Genomic DNA, 27362 nt, shown 5'->3' with positions numbered 1-27362 from the left:
GCAGGTCAGATGTTATGACCAACCCATTGTTGGGGAGTTTTGTACACGGGGGCTATTTTATTTCACCCCAACCCTATGCCCCCTAAGGGACAGGGAGGGCTTCTCCAATCCACACGTGGAGACGCGCCTGTTAGCAGTTTCTCCTCTGCTACAGGTGTATGTGTATGTGTATGTGTATGTGTATGTGTATGTGTATGTATGTGTGTGTGTGTGTGTGTGTGTGTGTGTGTGTGTGTGTGTGTGTGTGTATATATATGTGTGTGTGTAAACTGTTTGCCTTGATTTACATTCTTTAGCATTTTACTGAAGCCTCCCTTCTATTTACATTTCCTCAGATAAGGTTTTACTTTATTAGAATGTTTTTTTTTTGTACTTGTTTCAGCCCAACAACATTTAATTTTTTAGCTGTTAAGGTGTTAATTAGCTGTTAGGATGTCATTCTGTAATTGTTTAAAATTAAAATTTTTCATCAGTCATTAATTAACCATCCTGATAAGATATCATTAAGATATATCATTAGGTTGTGTTTTTTTCAATCTGTAAAAACGTTTGTTTAACTGAACTGAGCTCTAGAAATCTACATAAACATATTTTATATTTTAAGACATCATGTCTTAAAATTTCTGTGATCTGTTTTATTTCACTGTGTTTTTTAATATATATATATATATAAATAATAAACTATATTGATAAAACATAGGATTTGAAAGCCCTCAGTGTAAAAAATTATTTTTAAGTAAGTGGTAGTGTTATTATATAAGATAATATTTTTATTATATTTTATTGATGTAAATTGCTTCAGGTTTCAGTTCAGGATGCTTCAGGATGCAAATGTATAGTTTGAGGATATCTGAAACTATACACATATATATTTCAGTTTGTGTGCAGTTATTAAGATTTAATATACATATCTTATCACATATCTTTAATGTACTTATCTTATAATCTTTAATCTGCATTTTAAATTCCTTGTGGATGTCTCAAATAAAGTGTTTGTTATGTTTACCATTATTCATAATACATTGCTAACTTGGTATTACTGTTGCTAACTTTTAAAAGTATTATTACTGATTATTAAAATTTATTATTTCTTTATAAGGACCCAGTATTGCACTGTTAGGAAATATTAATAACATATTTTTTATGTTAATACTCTGCCCAGAATGCAGAGTAAACTGAAATAATTGAAGTGAGTATGAGGTAATGATGGTGACTGTGGTGATGGTGATGGGTGGTGTTGGGATTTGGTGGTTTTGAATGGTCTCTCTTTCACTCTCTCACTCACTCTCTCTCCTCTCTCTCTCTCTCTCTCTCTCTCTCTCTATCTATCTATCTATCTATCTATCTCTCTCTCACACATTATTTTTCTCTATTTTTCTTTATCTCGCTGGTGGATGCAACTACAGCTTTACTTACTGAAGGACTGGTTCAGATATTGTACCGTATAATGTACATAGTCGATACAATCCACCATGCCAGTGCACGCACTGAACCAGTCTCTTCATTTATTGCTTGCTCTTCTTTCCGTTTATATATATTTCCCTATGGTTTGAGCAGCATTCGCTTTCGTTAGGACTTCAGGAAGTTATGATGTTAAAAAATAAACATTTAAATAATTTGATAGATTTATGTACACTTATTGGTATTTTTGCCTCATTTTCTGGAAATTTCATTCTAAAATTCAGTATTAGAGTTTTATTTCTTTCTACTTTAATTAAATCTTTCAATTCTTTGTAAAGTAGAGAATGAGTTCGTGAAATATTTTTGTATTATACTTATAGAGTGCAAGAGATTTTTTTCTGTAGTTTTTACTGCTGATGAAAATAATTGTTTGCATAGCAGATCAGTATTTAGATTTAAAATGTACCCATAATCACCCTAATTAATTCTCGATAATTTATGATTATTTCCATATTTACATTTACAATATGCTCTGATATCCATCAAGAGTTAATCAGTTACATTAATGAGCAACCTAATGGACAGAATTACTAGCAGACATCTAGACATCTACCTAGAAATGAGCAATTTATTTTCATAATATGTCAGTAAAACTTCATATATTTTTCTTAATTTTTCTCAATATAAATCAATAGAATTAATTAATAATAACACTTTACAGTTAAAATGAAGTTGTCTTAGAAATGAGGTCTTGTGTTTTAATATTCATCAAAAAAGAGAAAGCTTGATTTCGGTTAATTATATCTTGTAAACCACTTAATGAAAAAATTGGGTTTCATACCATATTAAAACTGAATTTTTCATATTATTTTTATAAATGGCAATTTATTTAAATATAACCTGTAGGAATTATAGTAAATTATTATTTATAAGAAGTACTCCGGTTTCACCATAATTGTAAAACATAGAGTAGACCTTGCAGTCATTTATATGGCTGTTTCATCGATAAGTGACTATTCTTTTCTAATTGATTTCCAAGATTCCCAGCAGTTTCATTAGAAATTTTTCTTTCCTGAAAAGTCTTTCTCCATTCCAATCTTAACTGAAATTATGGATATACTATAATAGTATCGTTAAAACACATATTTCAGTGCTAAATAACTCCTACTATACTGAGAGCAAATGTAGCAAATTTTTAAAAATTTTAAATGACACCACTTTGGAACTGTCGGACAGATATTTTTTTTTTAGATACTTCAACAGCAACTACACTGTGCTCTTAGATATACTAAAAATAAAAGTGTAGTTTTTATATAATCTCTTAAAACTGTTACACAGAATATAGAAATTACACTAGTATGAAAACGAGGTCAAAATTTTATTTGTAATTTGCATTCATATGTAGAGGTTTTCTTAAAATAAATTCCATTATACAACAGTAACATATAAAATCGGTATCTTCATGAATTAAATCAGATTAGTAAAATATAATTCTTCAAAGATAAATTTTTTTTATACATATACTTACTAGATGGTTGTCTACTTCGTGGTGTAATTAAAAATCTCTATATGATTACAGTCGTTAGCTACAACTGTAATACAAAGTATTTAGGTTTTCCCTTCTGCTTATTTTTATTGTATTTTATTATATTTAGATATTCTTTTAACAAATTAACAACAAAAGTGTTTACTTCATTTTACAAAAAATATTTAGAATCTAAAATTTTTGTTTTATTTACTTGTATCTTTTAAATGATGCATTTTTTTATTTAAAAGAAAAAAGTTTTAATTTTTCTTATAAAGCAAAATAAACATTGTAAATATTTAAATTAAAAAAAGTGTAAGATGTGAACACACATTTCTACTGTAGGATTTTATGTGCAATTATGTACGAACAAACTATTTTTTTATCTTGTAATATTTTGCAAATATATGCAGACAATTTTTTTCCACTTAAGTATATCAAAATGTTTATTTATAGGATAATGAGCCCTACCTTGTACAACTCTTAGCTGTAGCTGTTTTAAGATTCTATTTTTTATTAGTAAATAGAAATTTCACCTTGAATTGCTTATGAAACAAGCACAACAACAACTTTGCTTGTTGGTATATATATATATATATATATATATATATATATATATATATTATACTTACGTAGTTTTCATGTTGAGAACAGGCCTTAATTGTGATTAAACCTGCTGTTTTGCAAATACTGACTATCTATCCTGGTATTATTTTGAAATTTTTTCAATGTTGCTAAAAGGCTGTAAAGCATCTCTTATTATCAGTTAAAATTTTTTCCAGGCAATTTTATATTTTATTCCTTAATTGTTTGTTTATCTTCCTTTTTACTATATATATATATATATATTAAGAGTTTATAAATTAGTTGAAATAATGATAATATTCATAAGGGATTATCTTGGCATTATTTATACACTTAAAATTTCAAATTCTACATGATTATGTGTTCTCTACTTTACTTGAACTATTTGCAAATAATGCAATAAGAACTTTTAATCTGAATAGCAACATTTTATTTATTTTAAATTGAAGAAATGTCAAATGTAAACATATTTGTGATTTTTCCGTGCGGTTAAAGTTATATTAATTTCTGTTCATACTTTTAAAATCACTATAAATAATTACATATAAATGTAGTCATCTTATTTTTGAAACATTATCCTAAATGTTAAATGAGAAGGTTATATTATTTATGTAAATTGGAAATAAGAGAATGCTCAAAAGCTGTTTAAAAAACTTAAAATCTGCAACTTGCTTTACACATAATGATGCAGAAACTTCATTGTTGAGTAAATATGAGAGGCTGTTAGTCTTTAGATTTTAAATTTATTAAAAATCTTGAGGTTTTTTATAAGAGAATCCCCTCCCTTAATTTTTTTTTTCATGGCTGGAGATGAAACCTTATTCGATCAGTATAAGGTTTTCTATCGCTATCTTTTTGGGATGAATTGGGTTTTTCTGACCCTATTTAAGGAAGCAAACATTTGATTGTGTCAGACAGTCTGAGTCGATTGTTTAAGTAGTTAACTTTACACTTTTGATCAGAATGCCTAGCATAATGCTTTTTTGGTCAGCAGTTAAGAACATTACTTTTATTCTTTGAGGGTGAATCAAATTTAAATGGTAATTTTGCTGTTCTTCACAGCCAGCAGTTCTCAGCTGGACGGCAGAGCGGTTAATGTTCTATGTGTTAGAGTGGGTTAACCAGCTTGGTTAGATCCTCTGCTCTGTTCTGTTGTCAGTACAGCCATGAGTGAGCAAAAGGTTCTGTTGTCTGTTGCACAACATATAATCATAAAGTTTCTAACTAACGAAGGTGTTAAATCTGCAAAAATTTTAACTCGTTCAAAGGTACAGTTTGGGGACGCTACACTGACCCAGAACCAACTGTATACGTGGACCAGACAATTTAAGGGCGAGCGAGAAAGTTTAGAAAATTAACGGCACGATCAACACCCAAGATCAAGTCTCACAGCTGACAACATCCTTGCTGTTCCAGAACTTATCAAAAGTGATCGCCAATTCACTGTTGAAGAAATCGCGTCAGAAGTGGGTATCAGCTATGGGAGTGGTCAATCCATTTTCATTGATCATCTTGGCTGTAGAAAAATTAGTGCTTGATGGGTTCCAAGGTTGTTGACCAATAATCAAAAGCAGGTCAGGTTAGATATCTGTGAGAGACTTCTGAATCGATTTCAGCAAGAAGGGGATGATTTTTTGAGGCGTATCAAACATTTTATGAGACATAGGTCCATCATTACACGCTGCAGTCAAATATGGCAAGTAAGGAGTGGCAAAGGAAGGATGGGGCTGCCCGCAGTGAAGGCCAAAACCCATCCGTCAGCCGGAAAAGTTCTTGCAACAATTTTTTTTTGACTCAAGGAGGTTTTACTCATTGATTTTCTCTACAATCAATGAATGGTGAATGCGACTTACTATTGCCAGATGCTACAGTCAACAAAAGCCACTTACCAAAACAAAAGATCGGGTATGCCCATCACAGATGTCATCCTTCTCCATGACAATGCCAGGTCACACACTGTGATTTTGACAAGAAATAAATTGGAAAAAATGCACAGGGAAACCCTTGACCACCCTTCCTACAGTCCAGATTTTTCCCCCTGTGATTATTTTTGATTTGTGCCCTTGAAAGAATCGCTTGGAGGGGAACAATTTGAAAACAATGAAGATATTGAGGAGCGTGTGCGCAATTGGTTAACGACTTGCCTCATATTTTTTATGAACAAGGAACAGTCAAGCTTCCAAATCATTGGCAGAAGTGTGTAGATCATGCAGGAGACTATATAGAGAAATGATGATGGCATGAATTGTGAATTGTGAATCAATAAATTTATTTAAAAAAAATTACCATTTATATTTGATTCATCCTCGTATAACACTGTTAGAAATACTCATTTTATAATGTTTTATAAGTATTTTTAGTTGTTCATTTATATTTATTATTCTTTTTTATTTATTTATTTTTTTTTATATACTAATTCCTCAATATCTACTAATGAAGATAATGATTCTGACGGTTAAATAATCAAAATGGCCATCAAAAATAGTTTTAGATTTTAAGTAATTTGTTTTTTTAAATGGTTTTTGAGTGTCTTTTTGTTTTACAGTTTGTTTCAATTGCTATTTACTACAAATCTTTCTTTGTATTTTATTTTTTATTGAAAATAATTTCAATAATCTAAGATTATATTTAAAAACACCAAACAGATATTGTATTCAGATAAATATAAATGCTAGTCGACTCTTGATTAATCTAATTAATATTAGTTGTGAGATAAAATAAGAACATAGTTGTAGGTAGATATTATTATTTTTCAACAAATAATGTATTCTATCCAGATTTTATAGGGAAAGTTATTCCAAATAAAATTGTGCTGCACATAATTTATGTAGATTTGGTCATCAGAAGATTTTTTAAAAAAATAATTTGGTTTGAAGATATCAGAACCCACAGTGTGTTTTATAATTATGGAAATTAATTTTATTACAGGTATAAAAATCCAGATCCAGATTTAAAATTGTGTCCTACACTGATTTCAAAAAACATTCATGCCCTGTAATATCTATATATATATATATATGTGTGTGTGTGTGTGTGTGTGTGTTTTTCTTTAAGTAATTTTCATTTTTTAAACATTTTTCATATGAAATGAGCAAATCAATGGTAACGTAACTCTTGGTTTACCAATTTAAGTTAACTTTTCATATCGAAATAAAACAGTTCTTAATAAGAGTTAATGTGTTGCACTGTTAATTTCTTATACTTTTTATTTTAATGTTGGTCTTAAATGTTATCTCACTAGATCAGTAGATTGTCTCATTCAATATATCGCTATTTTTTATTTTTTTTATTAATATAACCTTATTAATTGTTAAAGGAAGTTTGGATCTTTAAAAAAACTAATAAAATTTTTGTAGTTTAATCACAAGTTATAGTTTAAAACATTCTGTTTCCACTACTACAAAAATTATTTCTGACTTAAAAATATTTAAAAATTTTTTTAGTTCTTGATGATACACTTCATTTTAATAACTCTGAATGTTCTTTCAAAATTTCAGGAATAAAGTAGGCTTGGCTGTAATTATTATTATTATTTTTTTTTTATTAACTTGTTTTCATTCCACTAGCTAGTTGACATCAAATTAATTTTCATTTTTTATTAAGTTGAACTTACTGCTTTTCCTCAACTCTAAATTTACCATCAAAATTAATTTTTCAACATAATTTTTTTTTTATATTTATGGGTAAATTAATATAAATATGTTTATAAACATTTTTCCTATAAAAACGTATTTTTGTTGTTTGAAAAAAAGGACAAAAAATCAAATCCTACATCTTTTTAGTTTTTGAAAAAAAATTAAAACAAAATCACTTCTATGTACATTTTTTTATTTAGACAGCCTTTTAAAAGTCATTTTAATGCCTTTTTCAAATAATGTGTGATTTCATGTTTTATAGTGAAGGGAGAAAGCTTATTTTTTTTAATTTGTAGAAAATGTCTGACAATGACATATTAAAGTATAAATTATGAAATCATTATTGTAAAACTGTTTTTATTTTGGAAAATATTATGACATCTGTCGGCTTCATTTATTTAATATTGCAAAATATTTTCAAATGGCCACTCTAAAGGACAAGATTAACATGAAAATTTTCGAAGTAGATTCTACACATTTGGTTTTTTAATCGGTGTGTATGGTTTTGATAAATCTTGATAAAAAACTGTTTAGATTCAGTATTCATGTTGTTAGGGATCTTGAGAACCATTAATCCATTTAAAAAAAAATCAAAATCCATTTTAATAAAAGATTAAAGTTCCCTAAACACAAAGTTTTCTTTAGTTGCTATTTCTACTGTTCTATAGTGACATTACTTGCAAAATTTATTTGTAATTTTTAAAATTAAAATGATTAATAATCATTTATTTTTTTAATTTCTTATTTAGTCATGAACATTTATCCACATGTTATAAAGTCTATATGTTGTTTATAAATTCCTTATGATGTTTGTTAGTTTAGTTGTTGCCACAGTCTTTTAAATTATTTGATCTTCCATATGAATTTGTGAAGAATCACATACCTATGTGTATGACACATATAATATTACTTATTATAATTTCTTATGAAATCATAAAACAGGGCAGTTATTGTTTTTATAATGTGATGTTATTTAGTTATTCTTAATTATTTTGTAACTTTCATTCTTTTAATTGTTACTTTGTTGATTTAATAGAATTAATTGTACTTAACATTATGCAGTTATGGATATTTTGGTCTGAATTTGAGATGTAATACAATTCATCATGTTTAATCAGCAAATTATTCAAATGAGTTTTAAATCAGTTTAATCAATTTTATATAGACTTTATAAAAGATTTAAATATATCACGATTGTATTAAAAGAATTATGCAGTATATTTTTCTTATTTTATATATATATAACTAATTAATTGTTTTAAAAAGTTAATCATTTTAGTTACAGTTTATATATATATATATATAAAACAATGCATTACAATGGTTTCAAAAAACATTATTGGTGTTATTGCTTGACAGATTTGATTTGTGTCTTTTTTAGATAGTGAAAGTAATGAGGAACATCATTAGTCATAATAATGACATGAAACATTATTATATTATCTTTTGTTTGTGTACATAGTGAATTTATGGTGTCTTTCTTAATCTGTATATTTCTTATATTTGCAGTTTAGAAATTTTGTCTTGGAATAAATCAGTAATATCTATGAAGGAAGGCATCCTTTTAAAAAAAAAAAAAAAACCATTCAGTGTATACAAATAACATATCATTTATTGTAATTTATATTTTTTTTAGTTCAGTTTGTTTAACTTTTTTTCCATTTTTGTGTAGTATTTGTTTCAATACATAACGCTGGCCACTAACTAAATTTTTTGATATAAGATTACTTTATAGGTTAATTTTGTTTTCTTCAATGATTATTTGATGTAATTTACTTCTTTTACTATTAGTGATTTTTAATTGTAGTAACCTTTTGTTTGAAAAAAATATTTATACACATACACACACACACACATACATATTTACATATAATAAACATTTATTGACCGAATTTAATTCTATATTGCATTAAATATTAAGTATATATACATGTTGCATATTTAATTGTATATTTGTATCATTGATATACCAGTGATTTTATATAATTGCTTGTTATAAATATTGCATTAGTAAAAAGAACAAGGAATGATTAATACAGTGATATACATTCAAAGACAAAATGTGAAATGCTGCTCCCCGATGATAATCTGCCTTGTTCACATTCAATTTTTTTCTCTCAGACCGCATCTCACATTCATTATCTTATTTCCACTTCTTCCTTTTTCTTCTTCTAAACTAGTTTTCCTTAATTATTTTCTCAAAAAAAGAGTGCTTGACAAAATAACACATGCGGCTCACATATGACATGAGCAAATTTTTACCAACAAAAAACGTGCACTGCCTTTCACTACCAGGGGTGTCTGTACTTTTTCTTATATTTTCAACCATAGGAAAAGTATAGGTTAGGTTTGCATTTGCTTGTTTCACTTTGCTGATTTATTTTTAGCTTGCTTTGTGTAAATATGTAAATAATACCTATTGTTCTTGTATCGTGCTAAAGTATGGTTAAACCACATTATAATATATGTTAAATATAGTATGTATATATTTGTATTATATAATTATATTTTTGTAATATTACAATACTGTTTTAATTTTTTAAGTTATTTATTTTAATTCGATGATTAAGCTGCGTTATTTGTAATTAACCTATCATGTTAAATGTCCAGTGTAATAAAAACAAAACTAGCTTAAGTAAATGTGATAAAAATTAGTGAAATTATACATATTTTATGCAAAATATTATTTTTAAATATAATTTTAATTAGAAAACGGTAAACTGTCCTAGTTAACAAACCATGATTTTTGTGTAATCTACAGTGTAGTTAAGAAGTAAAATTTTTTATTACATTGAAGCAACAGGAGCTTGTGGTAAAAAATATGTGACATACATTAATAAATATGAGTAGATTTAAGTTTGATCAGTAATATTTAAAACTAGGTTTAAATAACTTTGTGTTAGTGTTAGCATGTAGGATTCCTATTACATTCATGAATAGAATATTATGGACCAATCCATTCATGATAAACCTATTAATTAGTTTCATTTATTACACTTAAATTCTAAACAAATTGTATTGTAATTATTCAGCTACTGTTTTCTTTTTTCCTCTTTTGAAAAATAATAGAATGTTTACTTTTACATATATTTTTCTATATAATAAAGGAAAAAAATATTATGCAAGTAAAAAATGAACAAATTGAGTGGTGATATTGTACAAAATTTATTGAAAAACCATCTGTCATAACTAACATCCAAAATTCATCAAAGAAACCCATTTTGTTTTTAAATTGATAAAAACTTTTATATTTTATATTAGAAATACATACCAAAAATTATTTCACGATAAACTGACTTTCATTATTATTTATCAATTTAGAACTGTTCTTATTTTTACTGTTTATTATTCATGGGGTATTTATACATAGTAACATCATATTTGTTTACTTTCCCATCATTCTTTCACCCACTTTATTAACTCAATTTCACCCATTGACAAATGTCAAGAGAGGTTAAAATTAACCTCTCTTTATATACTTTTGTTTTAAATTCCATTTAGACGATCAAATTTATAAGTAATGTTTGACTTTCCAGCCTGAATAAGTTGTATCGGGCATTCATCATTAACAAGGAAAGTTAAAGGTAATTTCACATATCACTAAATCCTGTTATCCAGATGCTTACCATTTTCTACAAAATATAATACTTTTACAAAGTCACTTTTATAAACCCTTGTGATATGAAGCCTATCGTTCACAGCATAACCTTAATATCTAAAAATTGAAAACCTTAAGTTAATTAATGTAAATGTCATGTGTATATCGGTATATTATTCACTGTTTTGTGTTTAGTTAGTTAACTTAAAAATGTTGTTTTCATATCAGTTAAGTTTTTTTAGTTAATTGTTTAATTATTAAACATTTTATCAGATATTTTTCTTTTATACTGGTATGGCTGTCATTTTCCAGTACTACTTTCTTTTTTTTTGTTATATTTTTGCCGCTCATTCTCTTAACATCTCTGTTTCTCACCAAATTTATAATATATCATGTTTAGGCTGAAACTAAAAAAACACTGAGTGTAATTTTTGACTGTTTTTTACTTTAAATTATTTTTCATAGGCTGTCACTCTCTTAACTTGTTCCAGCAAATAAAGCTTATGAATCTACAATAAAAAGACTTTAGATTATTGGAATTTTAAATTTCACACCGAGTAAGTTATTCATTGGCTGTATTTGTCAGTATGAACAAAACTAGCAGCAATTTATATAAATAATAAAATTATAATTATTAAAATTATGACTAAAATAACACAAACTACTTTTAAAAAAACTGCAGTACATGTATTAAATCAACAGGAAGAATAAACAAAAGCAACTTTTATAATAGACAAGAATATTTTTACATTTATTTGTTTATTTAATAAACATTTTTAAAAATATTTCATTTGGTTGTATAATGTTCTATAATGTTTTATTATTTTGTAATAACATAATGTTTCATAAAATATTAAAATAAAAATTATACTATTTATTATAGTGTGGTAAGACCATATGTAATGTGTTATATAATGCTAGGTATGCATGTAATTATTTCTGCTTATGATTTTAATTGTAGAAATATAAAATCTGCATATGTATATTTATGCACTGTTCTCTTTTCTAATTATTAACTTTCATTGTAGTTATAGAAGTTATCAACTTTTTGTTTTAAACCCATATCAAATAATATTTTCTGCCAAAATTTAGTATGTATTTATATATAAATTATTAGGTATTTTAAAAAAGTGAATGTAATTTCTTTCCACTTTTCTGGAATTCAGTCCTTGTAGATGATGTTTATATTTTGTATTTTTATGAATTTGAAGTAAATATTGAATTTACACCAGAACTGCTTAGTCTAATTTTGCTGTTCTGAAAATGAAGTGTATGTTTTAAAACGTATTTTATTTTATTAAGTTTTCTAAAAGATTTAACAAGTTTACTTTGTACTTGCTGCAGCATTTACATTCTAGTTATTCATCTGGTATAAAGTTCTGGTAAAGGATTTAACATAGTACATCGGGTAGGGTTGTCAGAATTTAAATTAGTGCAATATTTTTGAAATTTTGCGATAGCATTGCTTCGGTATTAATTGAGATTATATTTCCTAGATTTAGGTTGAATATTGGACAACAGAATATGTCCTAAAATTTTAGGTACACGTAAACAAAAGTGATTTAATTTAAACTGAGTTTTGATACTATTTACAGTGAATATAATTAAAAAATTCATCCTTTCATCTCAGTAGAGTTGTCACTTTAAAATTTCAGGGTTTCATAATCCATTGTTATTGTATCGCCTTATAAAAATGCATGTTTACATTTTATAATTATTATGATAAAATATTGGCACTTTCATGAATTGAATAATGATCTGTTTTGGTTTTGTCTTCACTAGTTTTTAATTAATTTTTTTTTTAAATGTATCTTTTTTTCATTTTTTGAAAGTTACTTTATTATTGCCAGAACAAAACATATTACCTATATATTTAATTAATATGTGTATCAGTGACACATTAGTTAGGCAAGGGTAGTTTTTACCTCTCTTATCTCTTTTGTAGCTAATTACTGTCACTTCACGACAACTATATGTCCTCTAAATTTAGTTTGTACATTTTTTACTGGTTTCTTAAGTTTTTTTTTCATATAGACAATATGATTTGCCTTTTTTCTGGTTTCTTAATCAATAAAGAAATGGTGAATTTCACCACACGATGATAACAATTAGCTATCATTTACTGGAAAATATCATGAAAAATATAATTTGTAGCGCTGTTAGTGTTCTCCCTATTCTAGTTTAGGAAACAAATGAAGAAAAATGTTGGTATGTATGCACACACTTGTGTGATACCAGTTACTCGGTAGATAATATTTCTGTTGGTAACTCAAATTTTGCAACCACCTTCTGATGGATTTACTGTGGCACTTGATTTTATAGTAATTTTTTCATTCATTTAACTTACTCTATACTTGATAAAAGTTACAGTGTTTTTTCTTTAAATATAATCTGTTAAAAGTTATGCTAATTTATAAAAAAAAAAATTTGGCAGAGAACTGTATTAGATAATAGAATATTGCCTGTCTCCTTGTGCTTTTTTTGTAATACTATCGATTGTTTGCTGATGCCATAAGTCTCTGATTTACTATTTTCATTGATGGCAGTTTTATCTTCCTCTGGTTACTTTAATTTTTTTATTTATTAACACTTTTTCTTTGTAAATGTGAATATAGTATAAAGGCATGCGGATTGATATTTCTGTATGTGGGACTTGTTCAGTATTTGAAATTCATTCACTTCGCTTGTGCTAACGTATAAAAATTAATGCTTATTGATGAATTTGTAGTTGTGATCGGGTAATGTTTTTCCACTTATTTATTTGTTGTTAATCTTTGTTTTGTTTTTTGTACTTATGTATGTGTACATTTTTTTCTGTATTATATATTAAATAAATGAGCTATTAAAAGTACAATGCACACAATAACTTTATATTCTCTATTTTTTATTTGTTTATTTTTAAAATTATTTTCCTCTAATTTTTTTGTGTGCATTTTAGTTTTTCATTATTATTTTATTCATCATTTGCTTTATAAAAGACTAAATTATTTACTATATTTTTAAAAAAGTTATTAACTTGGACAATATGCATTTTCATAACTTCAGTTATGCTCGATCAGATGTTCTGTTTGGAAAATATACTTAAATATTTTTTCAGTTTTATAAGTGTTCTAAAATTTCAAAGGACTTTTATTAACCTGTTTCTTATTATATGTGTTTTATCTGACTTAATAACAGAGGCTGATGTTTTTTTTCTAATTTTTTTAAAATTATTATTGTGGTCATTAATGATAAATTATGTAATACAACTACTTATTCATCTGCTGCTGTCATTTAAGTGCTGTAATTATTATATATTAAATTATTTTTTTTAAGACTAATTTAATTTGCTTTTGGCAGCATCAATGAACAATATTTTCAGTAATGTTTTAAATTATGTATGATCATGCTTACTTATGTAATGAATTTTTATTAATATGTATTAACAATGATTGGGACTCTCTGCTATTAATATTATTTTGTTGCTCATTAATAACAAGTTATTTAATTGGTAGCCTTGTTTAATTGCTTCAATTGTATATTATTAAGAGAGTCCCAGAAGAGATTCAGCACTGTTCCAGTACAATTTAAGCAAAGCTAACATTTGCGTGTGCTGTGCTGTGAACCCAGAGAGTGTGTTTTTTGTGTTTGCTTAGATTAGAAATAGGTATAGGACGAATAGGACTGTGTTTCTCGGGTGCCCTCCTACACACTACACCCGGTTCCATGTGTTTTACAGCTGAGAGTAATCAGAGCTTTCAAGTCGACCCTGGAGGATCTGGAGGAACGACGATCTGTCCATAGTTTACACAGCTTGCACAGTTTGCGCAGTTCACGCAGTCGTCCTCTCTCGGACATCACTTATATTGATGAGGACCCCATCAAAACGCCATCTACCAATAATACCTCGTTTGCTCTTCCGAAGATGGTGTCTCCTGCTGAGGATCCCCATCGCCCACTAAATTGTGAGGGACAACCGCTCCAGCCCACTCCCAAACACTTGCCTGACCTGACAAAGATGGCTCATGAAACCAGTATCTGAATATTCATCTGCTTCAAACAATATTCTCACTTTGATTCGTGAGGGATATCACAAACAATCAATCACAAACTTGCTCGAGCTAACATTTTCCTAACCTTTCTGCCTTTATGCCTGCTCCTTGCCCCTCCGATCAACTGTACCATCGACCAGTTTAGTAAATTACTGCCTTATGCCTTAACCATTTTGTTATTTCCATTTCTTTAAAAGGCCTACTTTACACTTTTATGAAATAAAGAATTTATAAGAGTGTGCTTTTAATAATTATATTATTTCTGTTTTTTATTCATAATTTTGTGGAAAAATCAACATATTACATTCTCATACTTTGTATAATATATCTCTTAACCAGAGAAATTATTTTTATTACAATTTTTTTTTTTGTCAAATAAAGGTTTTATATATATATATATATATATCTTGAATAGCTATTAACCTTTACATTCCTGTTCTGAAATTTCCTTGTTAACACATTTATTCCTTTTTGTCTTCTTTTTATACATTTTCTCATCTTTCTTTCCTTTAAACACTACTACTGGATTTTTTAGTTCTTTTGTTATAATATAACATTAATATTTTAAGAACATTGTTCAAGCAAGGCATCAAAACTTTATATATATATATATATTTTTTTTTTTTTGTCACGATGCTGTTTTATTATTCTCTGAGCTGTGCGTCATTATCAGCCTGAGATGCAATCTGAAACTCTTGCCTCTTGTTAAATACAAATAAAAGTTTTTCCTGTTTGTGACTAAATTGTAAAGTATTCCTTATCTAATATAAAGAACAAATTTAGTGCTTCCTTTACAGTTTTCAATGTATTATTATTATTATTATTATTATATTATTATTATTATTGTTATTATTATTATTATTAACATAATAATGATAATTATTATTACTTTATAAAAAAAAAAAATAGCAATGCATGTTTATGAAGTTCCCTTTGCAGTGAATTCATAATCACCATTCATTTTTTAGTGTTTCTCGATCATGTTAATAAATCTGCTTATTTGTATATATTATTTAATTGTATCTTATTTATTTTAAAATTACATAATTCAAATACTCCTCACAAACAAGTACAATCTCTCTGAACATTATTTATAAATACATGTTATGTTTTTATATTCAATTTTTTTATTTGTTTATCAAAAAAATTTTAAATCATAATACCAATTAATAAATAACATTAATATTTTCTTTTTTATTTGTTTAATAATTTTTCTAATAGATTTGCATTTTAATGATAATATTTATATTTTTGTTTGAAAAATAAATTTTATTCATAAACATCAGTTTTATTAGGTTTTTTATGTATAAATTTTTTGTGATTTTTAGAATAATTAAATTGTTTTTTTCTCAGAATCATCATTTTTAAATGTATCATTTAATTTCATTCATTCTTTTTATCTCATTAATTTTTTAAAAACAGAAATCAAATTTTATGTGTAAAAAGAAATTATATGAAAGCTTCACTATGCTATCACTCTGAACTATTAACTTATTTTTTTAAATACAAACATTTTAAGTACCAGTACTAATAGTAAAATGTTTCATTTTCTTTGATAGATGATAAAATGTAATTTCAAGCTGTAAGAAAAATTCTGAATTCTGATTAATATATATATATATATATATATATATTCTTTTTAAGTTATAATTATTTGGATTACTTATTGTAATTATTATTCATTTTTTACTGCTATTGTTATTATTATTTTTTTTTTTTATAATTCCACTATATAACTACTAAATTTATTGTTGTGCAGTTACTTGACAACCCAGGACAAATAATTCAAAAAATAAAATTACTGTAAACTATACGCCCCAAAAAATTGTGATTTAAAAGAATTTTAAAATTCAATTCATGAAATGTGCTTAAGTATTTCTGAACATTTATAGATGTGAAGTTTGATAGACAGCTGTATTTTAAGTTTTTTTAATATAAACATTTATCTTTTACTAAAATTGCAAAATCATAAAAATTAAGTTAATATTTTCATATGTAAACGTTAATAGTATATTTTCAATTAATTAAAATATTGATTAAGTTTCTTTTTACATATCAGATTTTTCTAGAGCACTACAGAAATAATTATTCTATATAAAAAATTGAATTGATTTAAAATCTGGTAGATAGCTGTTAGTATAATAGCAGTAAGAATTTTTATGCCACATGATGGCTGTTTCTGTTAAATCACATGGCCATGCAGTACTAATTCAGGTAAATTCAGAACTTGATGAAATCAGTCCCAAAATTAAAAAAAAACTTATGCTAGTTGAAAATAATTGTGCTGGTTTAATCTGAAAGTCTGGCTTACCATAATTGTTATTACGGTGGTTAAATGTAACAGTCTTCAATTATCCGTCATGATCTTATTGAAGATTACCCCCATCCGTTTTCAATTAAACAGACAAATTGATTTTCCTAGATTTGGTTTCTAAATGTTAGTATAAAAATTTAAACTGAACATCAGATGATACTTTTAGAATTAAGCTTATTTATTTTTTCTGTAAATATTGATTAATAAATATAATATATAATAATTGATGGCAGTCATTTATTTTATCAGTGGTTTTTGTTATTATTTTATTTATTTTTAATGTAAACATTCTAATCATCTAGTAGGCTGCTATGAGGATTGTGTTCTGAGGATCTTCAATTTCTTCTTTTAAATATTTTATGATTCTTTTAATATGAGAAATATAGTATTATGCATTGCAATATTTATTATTCATGAAGCTTTGAAGGGAACAATAAAACAAATGCCTTTGACTTATAGATATTTTTGTAAGGGATGCCAATTAAACGGATTGCAGACTATGTAAAAACAATCTCTGTGTAGTTAATTTTAAAATACCTTTTTTAAATAAGGCAATCAAAGCGACCCTACAAAATCTACAGTATTTCAAATCTTTTACAATGTACTATCTCAAAGATACATTATACATAAATTAGCTTTTCATTTCATTATAGTCTTTCGTTTAATCTCAAAACTATCAGTTTTTATTCTACTCTAAAAGAAAATAGTACTTTAAACTGAAGCTTACATTCATTTTACTGTAGTATTGTTTGGTTTTCATTTAATTGCAATAGTGATAATAATTAACCGTTATTACATTAATGATTTTTTTTAATATCAAATGTATATTCTTCAGCACCGTATAAAATAATGGTATGTTAAGTACAAATAATCGTGTCTTTTTAAACTCTGTATAAGTGAAAAAACCATAAATAAACAATCTTCATGAGATTTTGGATCTTTCTTTTTACAATAATATATTTTCCTCTTAAAAGTACTCGTATTAGCATAGAAAACAGCAAAACTATTTTTTTACCCATTGTTTTTAAAAATGATGATCTTTTTCTGTAAATTTTTAATTTTAATTTTTCAGCACATTTTCTGAGTTGAATGTCATTATGAAATTCCTTCAAGTTGCAATTTTTTAGTTGTTAAAAACTGTTTTCCCTGGATTATAAAATTATTTTTAAAATTTCAACAACAATCATTGTATACATTTTGTTTAATCATGAAGATTATATATATTGTTTTCCTAAAAATTGTCAATTAATATAAGATTCATTCTTTTAACATGTGTGTGCATGTACATGCACACACAAACATATATACACATGTACATTTATATATAATATTTTCTTATTTCATGATTATTTTTTTTTTGTCATATAATTGCATGTTATACTTTATAATATTTTACAATAAACTGATAAATAGTATGACCTTAAATTATTTTTTTGATTATTTTAACATGAATTTGATAAGTTTCAACAAAGTATTCACTTTGTTATAACATTAATACTTATTGAACTTTTCTAAGAAGAAAAATTAATTCATTTATATATTTTTTTATTATAATTATTGATTTATTTATTCATTATTTTTTTAATTAATTAATTATTAAAGGTAATAAGGCATATCATTACATCACTACCATTAAGTTGATTTTTCGTATCTTTTAATGAATTCTAGTTTATCAGAAAATATAAATTACTATAGATAAATTTGTAAAAAATATAAAATTTTATAATTTTTTACCCATCCAAAGTAATCACCACTATATTTAAGAACTTTCATATTAATAAAATAAATATTTCATTCAAATATATGTTATTCACTGTATCTATATAATCATTTTATTATTTTTAAAATTTACATATCTTCTTCGAGTAACTACTTATTTACACACTCTACACATTCCCTTGGATTTATATGTCTGACATTATTATATCTTATTGCTAGTAATTGTTTTTGTGTTTCATTTGTAGTGCTAGTTGTTTTAGAAAATAGTTTTTTTTTATTTTTAAAAATTTATTTTATGATAATAATGTATTGCTATCATTTAATTATTTATTTTAAATAATTTTTTGCATACCAAATATATGACATTTTGATATATAAAAAGTTGTGTTTAGACAACTTTTAGTTTTCTTTTATTATATTTTCTTAAATATAAGGCAGACCTGTTCTTTATTATACACACACACACACACACACACACACACACACACACACACACACACACACACACACACACACACACACACACACACACACACACACACACACACACACACACACACACACACACACACACACACACACACACACACACACACACACATATATACACATACAGTTTTATTATATTTGTACTTATTGTAGGATTTTTTTTTATATTTTTACTTTATTGTAAGTTGATAAAAACAATTATTTTTATTATCATCAGTAAATTATTAATATCAACATGAAGTAATTTTTTTATGAAGCCGATAATATTTTCTGAAATTAAAACTTAGTAGTTATATTACACCTGAAGCTTGTATTTTTTTCAGAATTTACAAATTCATATTAATCTTCAAATCATGTGAAATACAAGTAGAGAAGCTTATTAGGTTTTAACCAGCATATAGTTATGATAAGAAAAATATATTGTAAATTAAAAAAAAGCCATGCAACTGTAAAGTTGTTTTCTTAAGTGTTATTTATGTACAAATATGAGTACAACAGAATATATGACTTCTGAGATGTACATGCATTGTACCTAACTTTGCCATATTTCTTCATTCATTTGATAATCTTGTCGATTTATAGGACTCCGACTTCTTTTATTATTTTTTTCACGGATCAAGGACATAATTGTGCTAATCTTCACTGGAAATTAAGATAGTTTTGAATTTATGTGTTGAATAACACCAAATTAATTGAAATGTTCTGACAACTTAACATCATTAATGTTGTGTTATTGTGTTCTGTCAGAAAAGTTAAAATATGATCAGTAAATGGTAATTGATTCAGTAAATAGTACCATATTTTGAAGGTTGTTAATCTACCAAAAGTAAAAAAGGCCACTGTTACCATTTTTAATTCCCTCTTAATAAGGATTTCTTGGATCCATTACTGTCAGTTAATGCATTCACCACAACTTGGTTTTCAGTAAATGATGCCACACTTTTTCTTTGTAAGAGTTATTTTTATGATACAGTTTAGTGAAAAAAAATTAAAATTGTATAACTTTCTTTGTTAAAACTTTTTTTTTTTGTGCCAGGTGCTGGTGATTAGTACAACCTGTCAAATTTAAATGTTATTAGGCTATGCCTGTTTTTTGTCATTGATTATATTATGCAACAAAAAATATAATTGTTTTTTGTATGTTTGACAGTAAGAGGTAACATTCAACAAATGTATAAAATGCAAGTCCTAATTGAGAAATTAAATGAAAATGTTCAATCCATATATAAATCAGAAAAATATGTTTATCTGATTGTATATAATATGTTTCAATGAAGATTATAAAAAAATGTAATTCCATAACCCTATACTTAAATATTTAAGTTATATAGTGTAAAAGGATACAGATCATTGATATTCTAAGAAAAAACATTCAAGTATTTAAAATTATGTATAAATATCTTTAGATATCATACTTTATATGATCGGTGTCTTTATTACTATAATTCTTCATTGGAATCTATTGTTATGGAAACATTTAGATGTCTTCACAGTTCTGAAGAATTTTGAACACAAGTTAATAACTCTACAGTCATAAATAGAATAAAAGAATTAACAAAAAATGATGTATATGTTTAAAATTTTTTATGACATTTGTGATCCATAAGGTATTTAATAGTAAAATTGTATTTAATGAAGTAAAGTAGGATAAATAAATCTGCATCCTTATATATATATATATATATATATATATGGATGCAGAAAAATATGGCAAAAACAAAATCATTTAAAGTAAATTTTTTATTCTTTTTCAAAAAAGATTATCATATCTTTCTTAAGAAATGGCTCTTCTTCAGTAATTCATTGTTTATGTATATTTCTTGATAACTAAGAGTGTATTGGTTATATCTTTTAATTCTGAGTTGTTTAAAATCACCTGACGTCTTTTATTCACCAAATTATATTGCTACACTTAAAATATTTACAGTGTAATGAGATTTTAAATAGTCTTTTACAGCTTGTTGTTAATAAATTAATAATGCTGAAGACAAATTACTCAGTTTTGATGAATGAAACCTTCAAGATTGCCCATCATTAATTTAAAGTACTGTATTGAATTAAATTTGTAATATTAGCAGATGTAGATAAATAACTGAACAGATCATGTTTGTATAGTTATAATTTATAATAAAAATTTTATGTCCTTAAAATGTGACATTAAATAAAATATAATAGTACGTATAAAAAACTGTGATTCATATAAAAAGATAATGCTTCATCTGTGTAAGAATGTTTTCTTGAGATACATTCCGTAATGACATAAAACATCTTTTTTTTTTTTTTAATTTTAATTTGATTATATATTTAATTTTATTTTTTGCGGCGGATTAATATTTTTATAAACATATAGATCAGCTATATCATTATAGAACAGTTATATCGTTGCATATTACTTAAAAGTATCACAAGTATAACAGTCATTTAAGTACATAGCGACATAGGTAACATGATCTTATCAGTTATGAAATTTGGAGACTGATTTACATTCCATAATATCAAAATAATAATAACAGGATATGAAAAGTGAGCACTTTAACAGTTTATGAACAAACAGTAAATAGATAAAATAGAAAGTTATTTTTATTGATAAACTGTGTCAAAAATATGCATACACTTTATTTGTTATAGTTCTTATTAAGTCATTTCAACTGTAAATAATTCATGCATATGACTTCAGATGGGAAACTTTTTTAAATATCCCGAAGATAACCAGCCTCTGCCATTAGGCACTGCTAGTTGTTTCAGGGTGTCGTGGCAGTTTTCTCTGCTCCCTCCAGGGACGTCCGTCAGGGTCTCTCAGATGGGAAACTAATAATCAAGAGAGTAACAAATTATCAACAATTAATGTATTAATTTCTGATCATCATTAAATTGGGAAAAATCGTATGAAGATATAATAAAAGGCGAAGCTACTATGCAGAAGTATACAAAATAATCAAGCTATAATTTTTTTTTAGTTTCAGTCTAAAATCATAAACTGAACACTCAGTTTTATTTGTAATTTAATTATGTATATTTATAATGTTCTGGGATATTTGTTAAAATCACATAATTTTGAAAAAATGAAAGTGAAGTGATAACAATAAAAAAATTTGCGTACTAGTATATTGGCCTCCATACATAATGTTTAGCATTCCTGACTAGTATACCAAGGCCTGTTACACTAACCTAGATTCAGTTATTAGAATAAATGGAATTTTTTAAAAATCCATCCACAGTAGGCCCAACCTGCCAGTTACAGATTCTGTCTGGTGGTTCTTTCAAACTAGTTGTGTATTTAAATTAGTAAATATATTAATATAATAACTGTTAAAAGCTATTGCTTAACAATTAATTACTGTCTATCTCTACAATCTAGGATTTTGTGATTTTAAAGTATACTAAAAGTGTTTTAATTAAAACACAAAAACTATTTTTATTTTATCTGAATACTATTTTTATTTTATATTCTGTACCAGTTCTTAATGTATTCATAATTATCAGAATTTTCTGAACTACTTTTATGTTAATTTTGTCAAGCATGGCCCGTTGGTATAAGTATATAATTATAGTTAATGTACAAAAAACCATACCAACAATTCAATTCAACACGTTCAAGCGCATTCGGAATTGAATTTCATTTTCAGGAATATAATTATATACTTTTATGTTATTCTCTCATAAAAATAAATAAATACTTTTCCTATTTGCATTAATATTATGAAGGAACATCTTTTTTTGTAGATTTAGTTTGTTTCTATGACCTGGATATTTCTGTTAAAAAACATTCAATACAGATACTTATTTAGTATACTGAGAACATTGTTTATGTGTAGCTTGTTAAAACATTTAGTAAATTAAAAAAAAGGTCATTGAGTGTAATATTATCACTAAAGATGACCAGATGAACATCAAAATGCATTGTGATTTGACAGGACAATCACCAAAATGGGTATCGCTAACCAAAATATATTTAATGACTACAGATTTAAGTAACCAAAAGTGTTACAATTGCTATTGAAAAGTGTTAAATTTGCTCTCGGGTACTCGAAGAAAAATTAGAAATAGACAGGTTTTTAGACATGGTATTAATATCGAGATTACTTTAAAGTGCCTGAACTGAAACTGATTTCCTTGTACAAGAAAGCTTTTCAAAATAAATGTAGCAATCACAGAGGTAACCTGCATTTGATTTTCCTTAAAAGATATATGTTTTTATCTTAAATGTGTGATCACAAAGATAACTGTTTGACTATTGCCTAAAGAGTAAATCGGATTTGGAAAAGAGAAAATACGGGATCATATTTTGTTGCCTTCTTCAATTTTAAACAATTAATGTAAAAGTAGAGGGAGTATAATCATAAAATGACATAGCTTTCATCGGTTGTGAAAAAGCACTTTGATAACTACACAGTTATTTGATATGGCAGTTATCCTCCACGCTGAACTATAGAGATCACAGCTTGTATACAAAGATAACATTTTCATGGACCTAAATGGTGCAATTATATTATCTACTTAAGGAATTCATTAGAGATTCTATGTCTGTCCAACTTTGATTAATATATATATATTTTTTTTAAGTGATTTTCCTCCTAATTGAAAATTTTAATTTGACTAGGAAATATGCTACAGCTTAGCCCAGGTAATTACCAAAAATTTGATTTCATGCTATACAATGGTGTAATTTTTCAAGGTTCAGAGGATTCTACACGTAGAGCCATACACAATCTTTCCTTTATCTATACTTGTTACAGTGTCAAAATATTAACCTTTCAAGTAGTTATGGCTTTTAGTTGTAAGGATTCAATTAAAACAAAGATTGTGCTGAACACTTCAGGTCTTGATGGAGTGTCTTATTTTAGTGCGGCTACTTAGAATCTCTTTTGTCTTATGAGTACAATGAAAAAGAAGAAAAATTATGCATTAGCCATCATCAGCATAAATCACATAACTGTATGGCATACAACAAGAGAAGCAATTATTCATTAAGGTTTATAAAACTACGACTCCGCACACATCATTGTATATTAGTATGAGTGTTTTGTGAAAAATGTAAATTCAGGATATTAAAATCAGTTTTCTCCATTCTATTTGGCGTTTGCTGAGGTCAGATATAAGGAGTGAAGCTGTAAGGGAAGAGTTATAACTTGTCAAATCAGTGAAAAAAGTAAATCATTAACACCTACATGAAGGAAAAAACAAAAGCGGAAGCTGTTACCAAGCAGTTTGTCATGCTAAGAAAGACTTTCTGAACAAATTTATTTTAATCAAGCCTATAGGAAGATGTGACTGAGGAAGACCTCAAAGAGAATTTTTACAAGAAAAGTTGTACAATTCGATCCATTAAGTGTGGAAGAAGATGAAGAAGGTCAAAAATGTAATATCATAATTACAACTTTTATTTTCTTATTGTTTATACAACACATGTCCATGTAATAATAGATTTCACCTTCAGTTATTTTTAATTTATCTAACAATATTAAGGAATATTATGTCTCTATGCACAATAATCCTAAAAAAAATGAACATGGTCGCTGTGCTGAATAAAATAAAAATTTGTTTTGCTAATTTAATAAAAATGATTTTTGAGAATTTTTAAAAGCAATAGGATGTTTTTTAAATGTTATCACCATTTTGTAAACAGGTTTTTAAATATCAGAAGTCTTTTACACCCATCATAGCTAGATATTTTATCTCTTGAAAATCAATTTTATAAAATCATATATTGATACATCATTTTTATATATATAAAAGTAAACTTAAATGCTGCGGTCATCAGCTGCATGGAATCGTCTAATCAAACTGTAATTACTTCCAGTATTGTTTAATTTTGAGATGTATAAGAACTGAATGTAGTTCAAGCTGTTGAATTTATCTTTATTTCATTCCCTTTTACATATACTCATGTTTTCTAATGTGGGTGTTCAATGAACAGTTGTAGATCTTATAGTTGATCAGGGATGCTGTAAAATTTTATATTGCATTTTTATTAAAGTAACATTATGTACATATACATTTAAGTGTAACTTCAGGAGTTCTAGATTAAAAAAAGCAGTGTCTAGATTAAAAAAAAAAAAAAAAAAAAAAAAACAGTGTTTTAATAGAGTAAAAAAAATATGTACTTTAAAATATTATTTCATGGGATATATTGAAGTTATGTTTACAATAAAATACATGAATGCATGCATTAATGTATAGGTATTAATTGTAACCATTAGATTATATATTTGTATGCATTTTTTCTGTTAATGAATTAGGTTATTGTTAAATGTTGGATGATTACAGTTAATTGTATTTTAGTAGATACATTTAACAGGTACAGTAGTCGATTACAAGTGACATTCATTAGATCATTATGTGTATATAAAAAGATAAATATAAACTTAATAATTTAGTGTGATACTTTCATATATGTATATTGTATATATCCAGTTCATATATTTATTACATCAAATGTTCATTAAATAAAATTAATTGTAATTAATATAGAAAGGGGGTACTTAAAATTTTACCATTAAAATTAATACTATTTATAACATATTTATTAATATATATTTAAAATTGTTTGTAAAAAGGTAGATAATATTTCTTTTAATATATACATCACTTTGTTGCAAGTGTGGGTTTGTGTGCAAGTGTGTCTGTATTTATGTATAAAAATGGACGATAACATTTTGACTGCGCTTAATTGTAGGATAGATACATTATTTTATAATGAATGCTAATAATTATATTTATGTTAATTGTAACTGTACAAAATATAATTACCATACTTTTCCTTAAACAATAGATTTAGATGTTAGAAAATAATATTTTAACAACGCTGTCTCAATAAACTTAAGTTATTATAATATTATTGTCGTTATTACTCTTATTATTATTAATTATTTACTGCTTATAAGCTTCAGCGTTTTCTTTTTTTAACTGTTAATTGATGTCATCATTTATTGCACCTTACTTAAGTAAGAAACATTAAGGCAGTTCGTGGAAGAATAATTTCTCTTATTGTTACAAACCATTGTTATTCAATTTGCAAGATAACCCTACATTGTTCCACATAAAAAAAAATGAAACCATATTTTTCATCCTTCACTGAACATGTAGCATAACAATTACAACAAGCTTTCTGCTATAGCATGACCTATATTTCATCCGCAGCTACAATACAATTGTTTCTACTTTCCATTAATAACGTTCACGGACAGTATAAATACATTACTGATACCTAAAAACAGTTAAAAAGGAATTTTTTGTGGCTATAAATATTCAGCTTAGCCTAGTCTAGTTTTTAATGTTTCATAATGCCTTTATCTCCTGATTTATGAATGTGATTGGTTTCCAGAAAATTATTCATTTAGTGAAAGTTGTAAACAAAAAAATAGTTTACTGTTATTACACAAGATCAAAACTTTATTACTACCTTAAATTTTTATTTTACTTTTCAGTTAAATTAAACAAGTCTTATATACGGTTGATGTATTTAAAAATCCATTTAACAACCATTAAGGAGTAATAATATTTCTCCCACCTCTACAGTAAAACTGTTACTTGAGAGTATTTTAGCATCAGTTGACTTTTGTGTGTTCTTTCCCCTATATTCTTCATTTTTGGGTGGCTTATTATCATAAAATATATACACTATGTACCCTAAAACTTGTTCCAAAGCGGACTTCTTTTTTTCAACTGTCATATGTAAATATAAGATTAGATTCACATACTAGAAATATAAGATTAGATTCACATACATGTCTAAGATTAGACATTAGTTTCCTTAATAACAGCTCTGATATATAAATAAATCAGATACATTTATTTATTTACTTTTTGTAACAATTGAATCTTATTAATTTTAAGTAATGTAATCGCTGGTGTAATCTTTCATTGACTGAACCCAAAATAGTATTATATTCTACATAGATGCTTACTTTTCTTGTTTCTCAAGGTAATTTTCAAAAATCGATGAACTCATACCACTACCAAAAGAAAAATAAAATTAATATTTTCATTCAACATCCGTAATAAAATTTATAACCTTACGATTGAAAATATTTAATTCTAGCAAAACTTAAATTTTTTGTTATTT

At 26.2% G+C, this 27362-nt stretch overlaps 1 protein-coding gene across 9 annotated transcripts in view; it reads left to right on the top strand.

The window, feature by feature from the left end:
• Positions 1-27362, top strand: part of PMCA (plasma membrane calcium-transporting ATPase 3) — a 762833-nt gene that overhangs the window by 669217 nt on the left and 66254 nt on the right. For 6 of the 9 annotated variants that reach the window (XM_075362199.1, XM_075362204.1, XM_075362197.1 and 3 more), the window contains one exon: positions 14463-15085. The exons of the other annotated variants lie outside the window; for them this stretch is intronic. In XM_075362199.1, the coding sequence (XP_075218314.1) occupies positions 14463-14765 (303 nt within the window). In that variant the 3' untranslated portion in view covers positions 14766-15085. Of the gene's footprint in view, positions 1-14462; positions 15086-27362 lie in introns of those variants that run through there. 9 annotated transcript variants of the gene reach the window in all.

This window comes from Lycorma delicatula, chromosome 4 (assembly GCF_047948215.1).
Source record: "Lycorma delicatula isolate Av1 chromosome 4, ASM4794821v1, whole genome shotgun sequence".
NCBI classification, from domain to species: Eukaryota; Metazoa; Arthropoda; class Insecta; order Hemiptera; family Fulgoridae; genus Lycorma; species Lycorma delicatula.
Note: the sequence above shows the minus strand (reverse complement) of the source record. Positions and strands in the feature narration are given on the sequence as shown.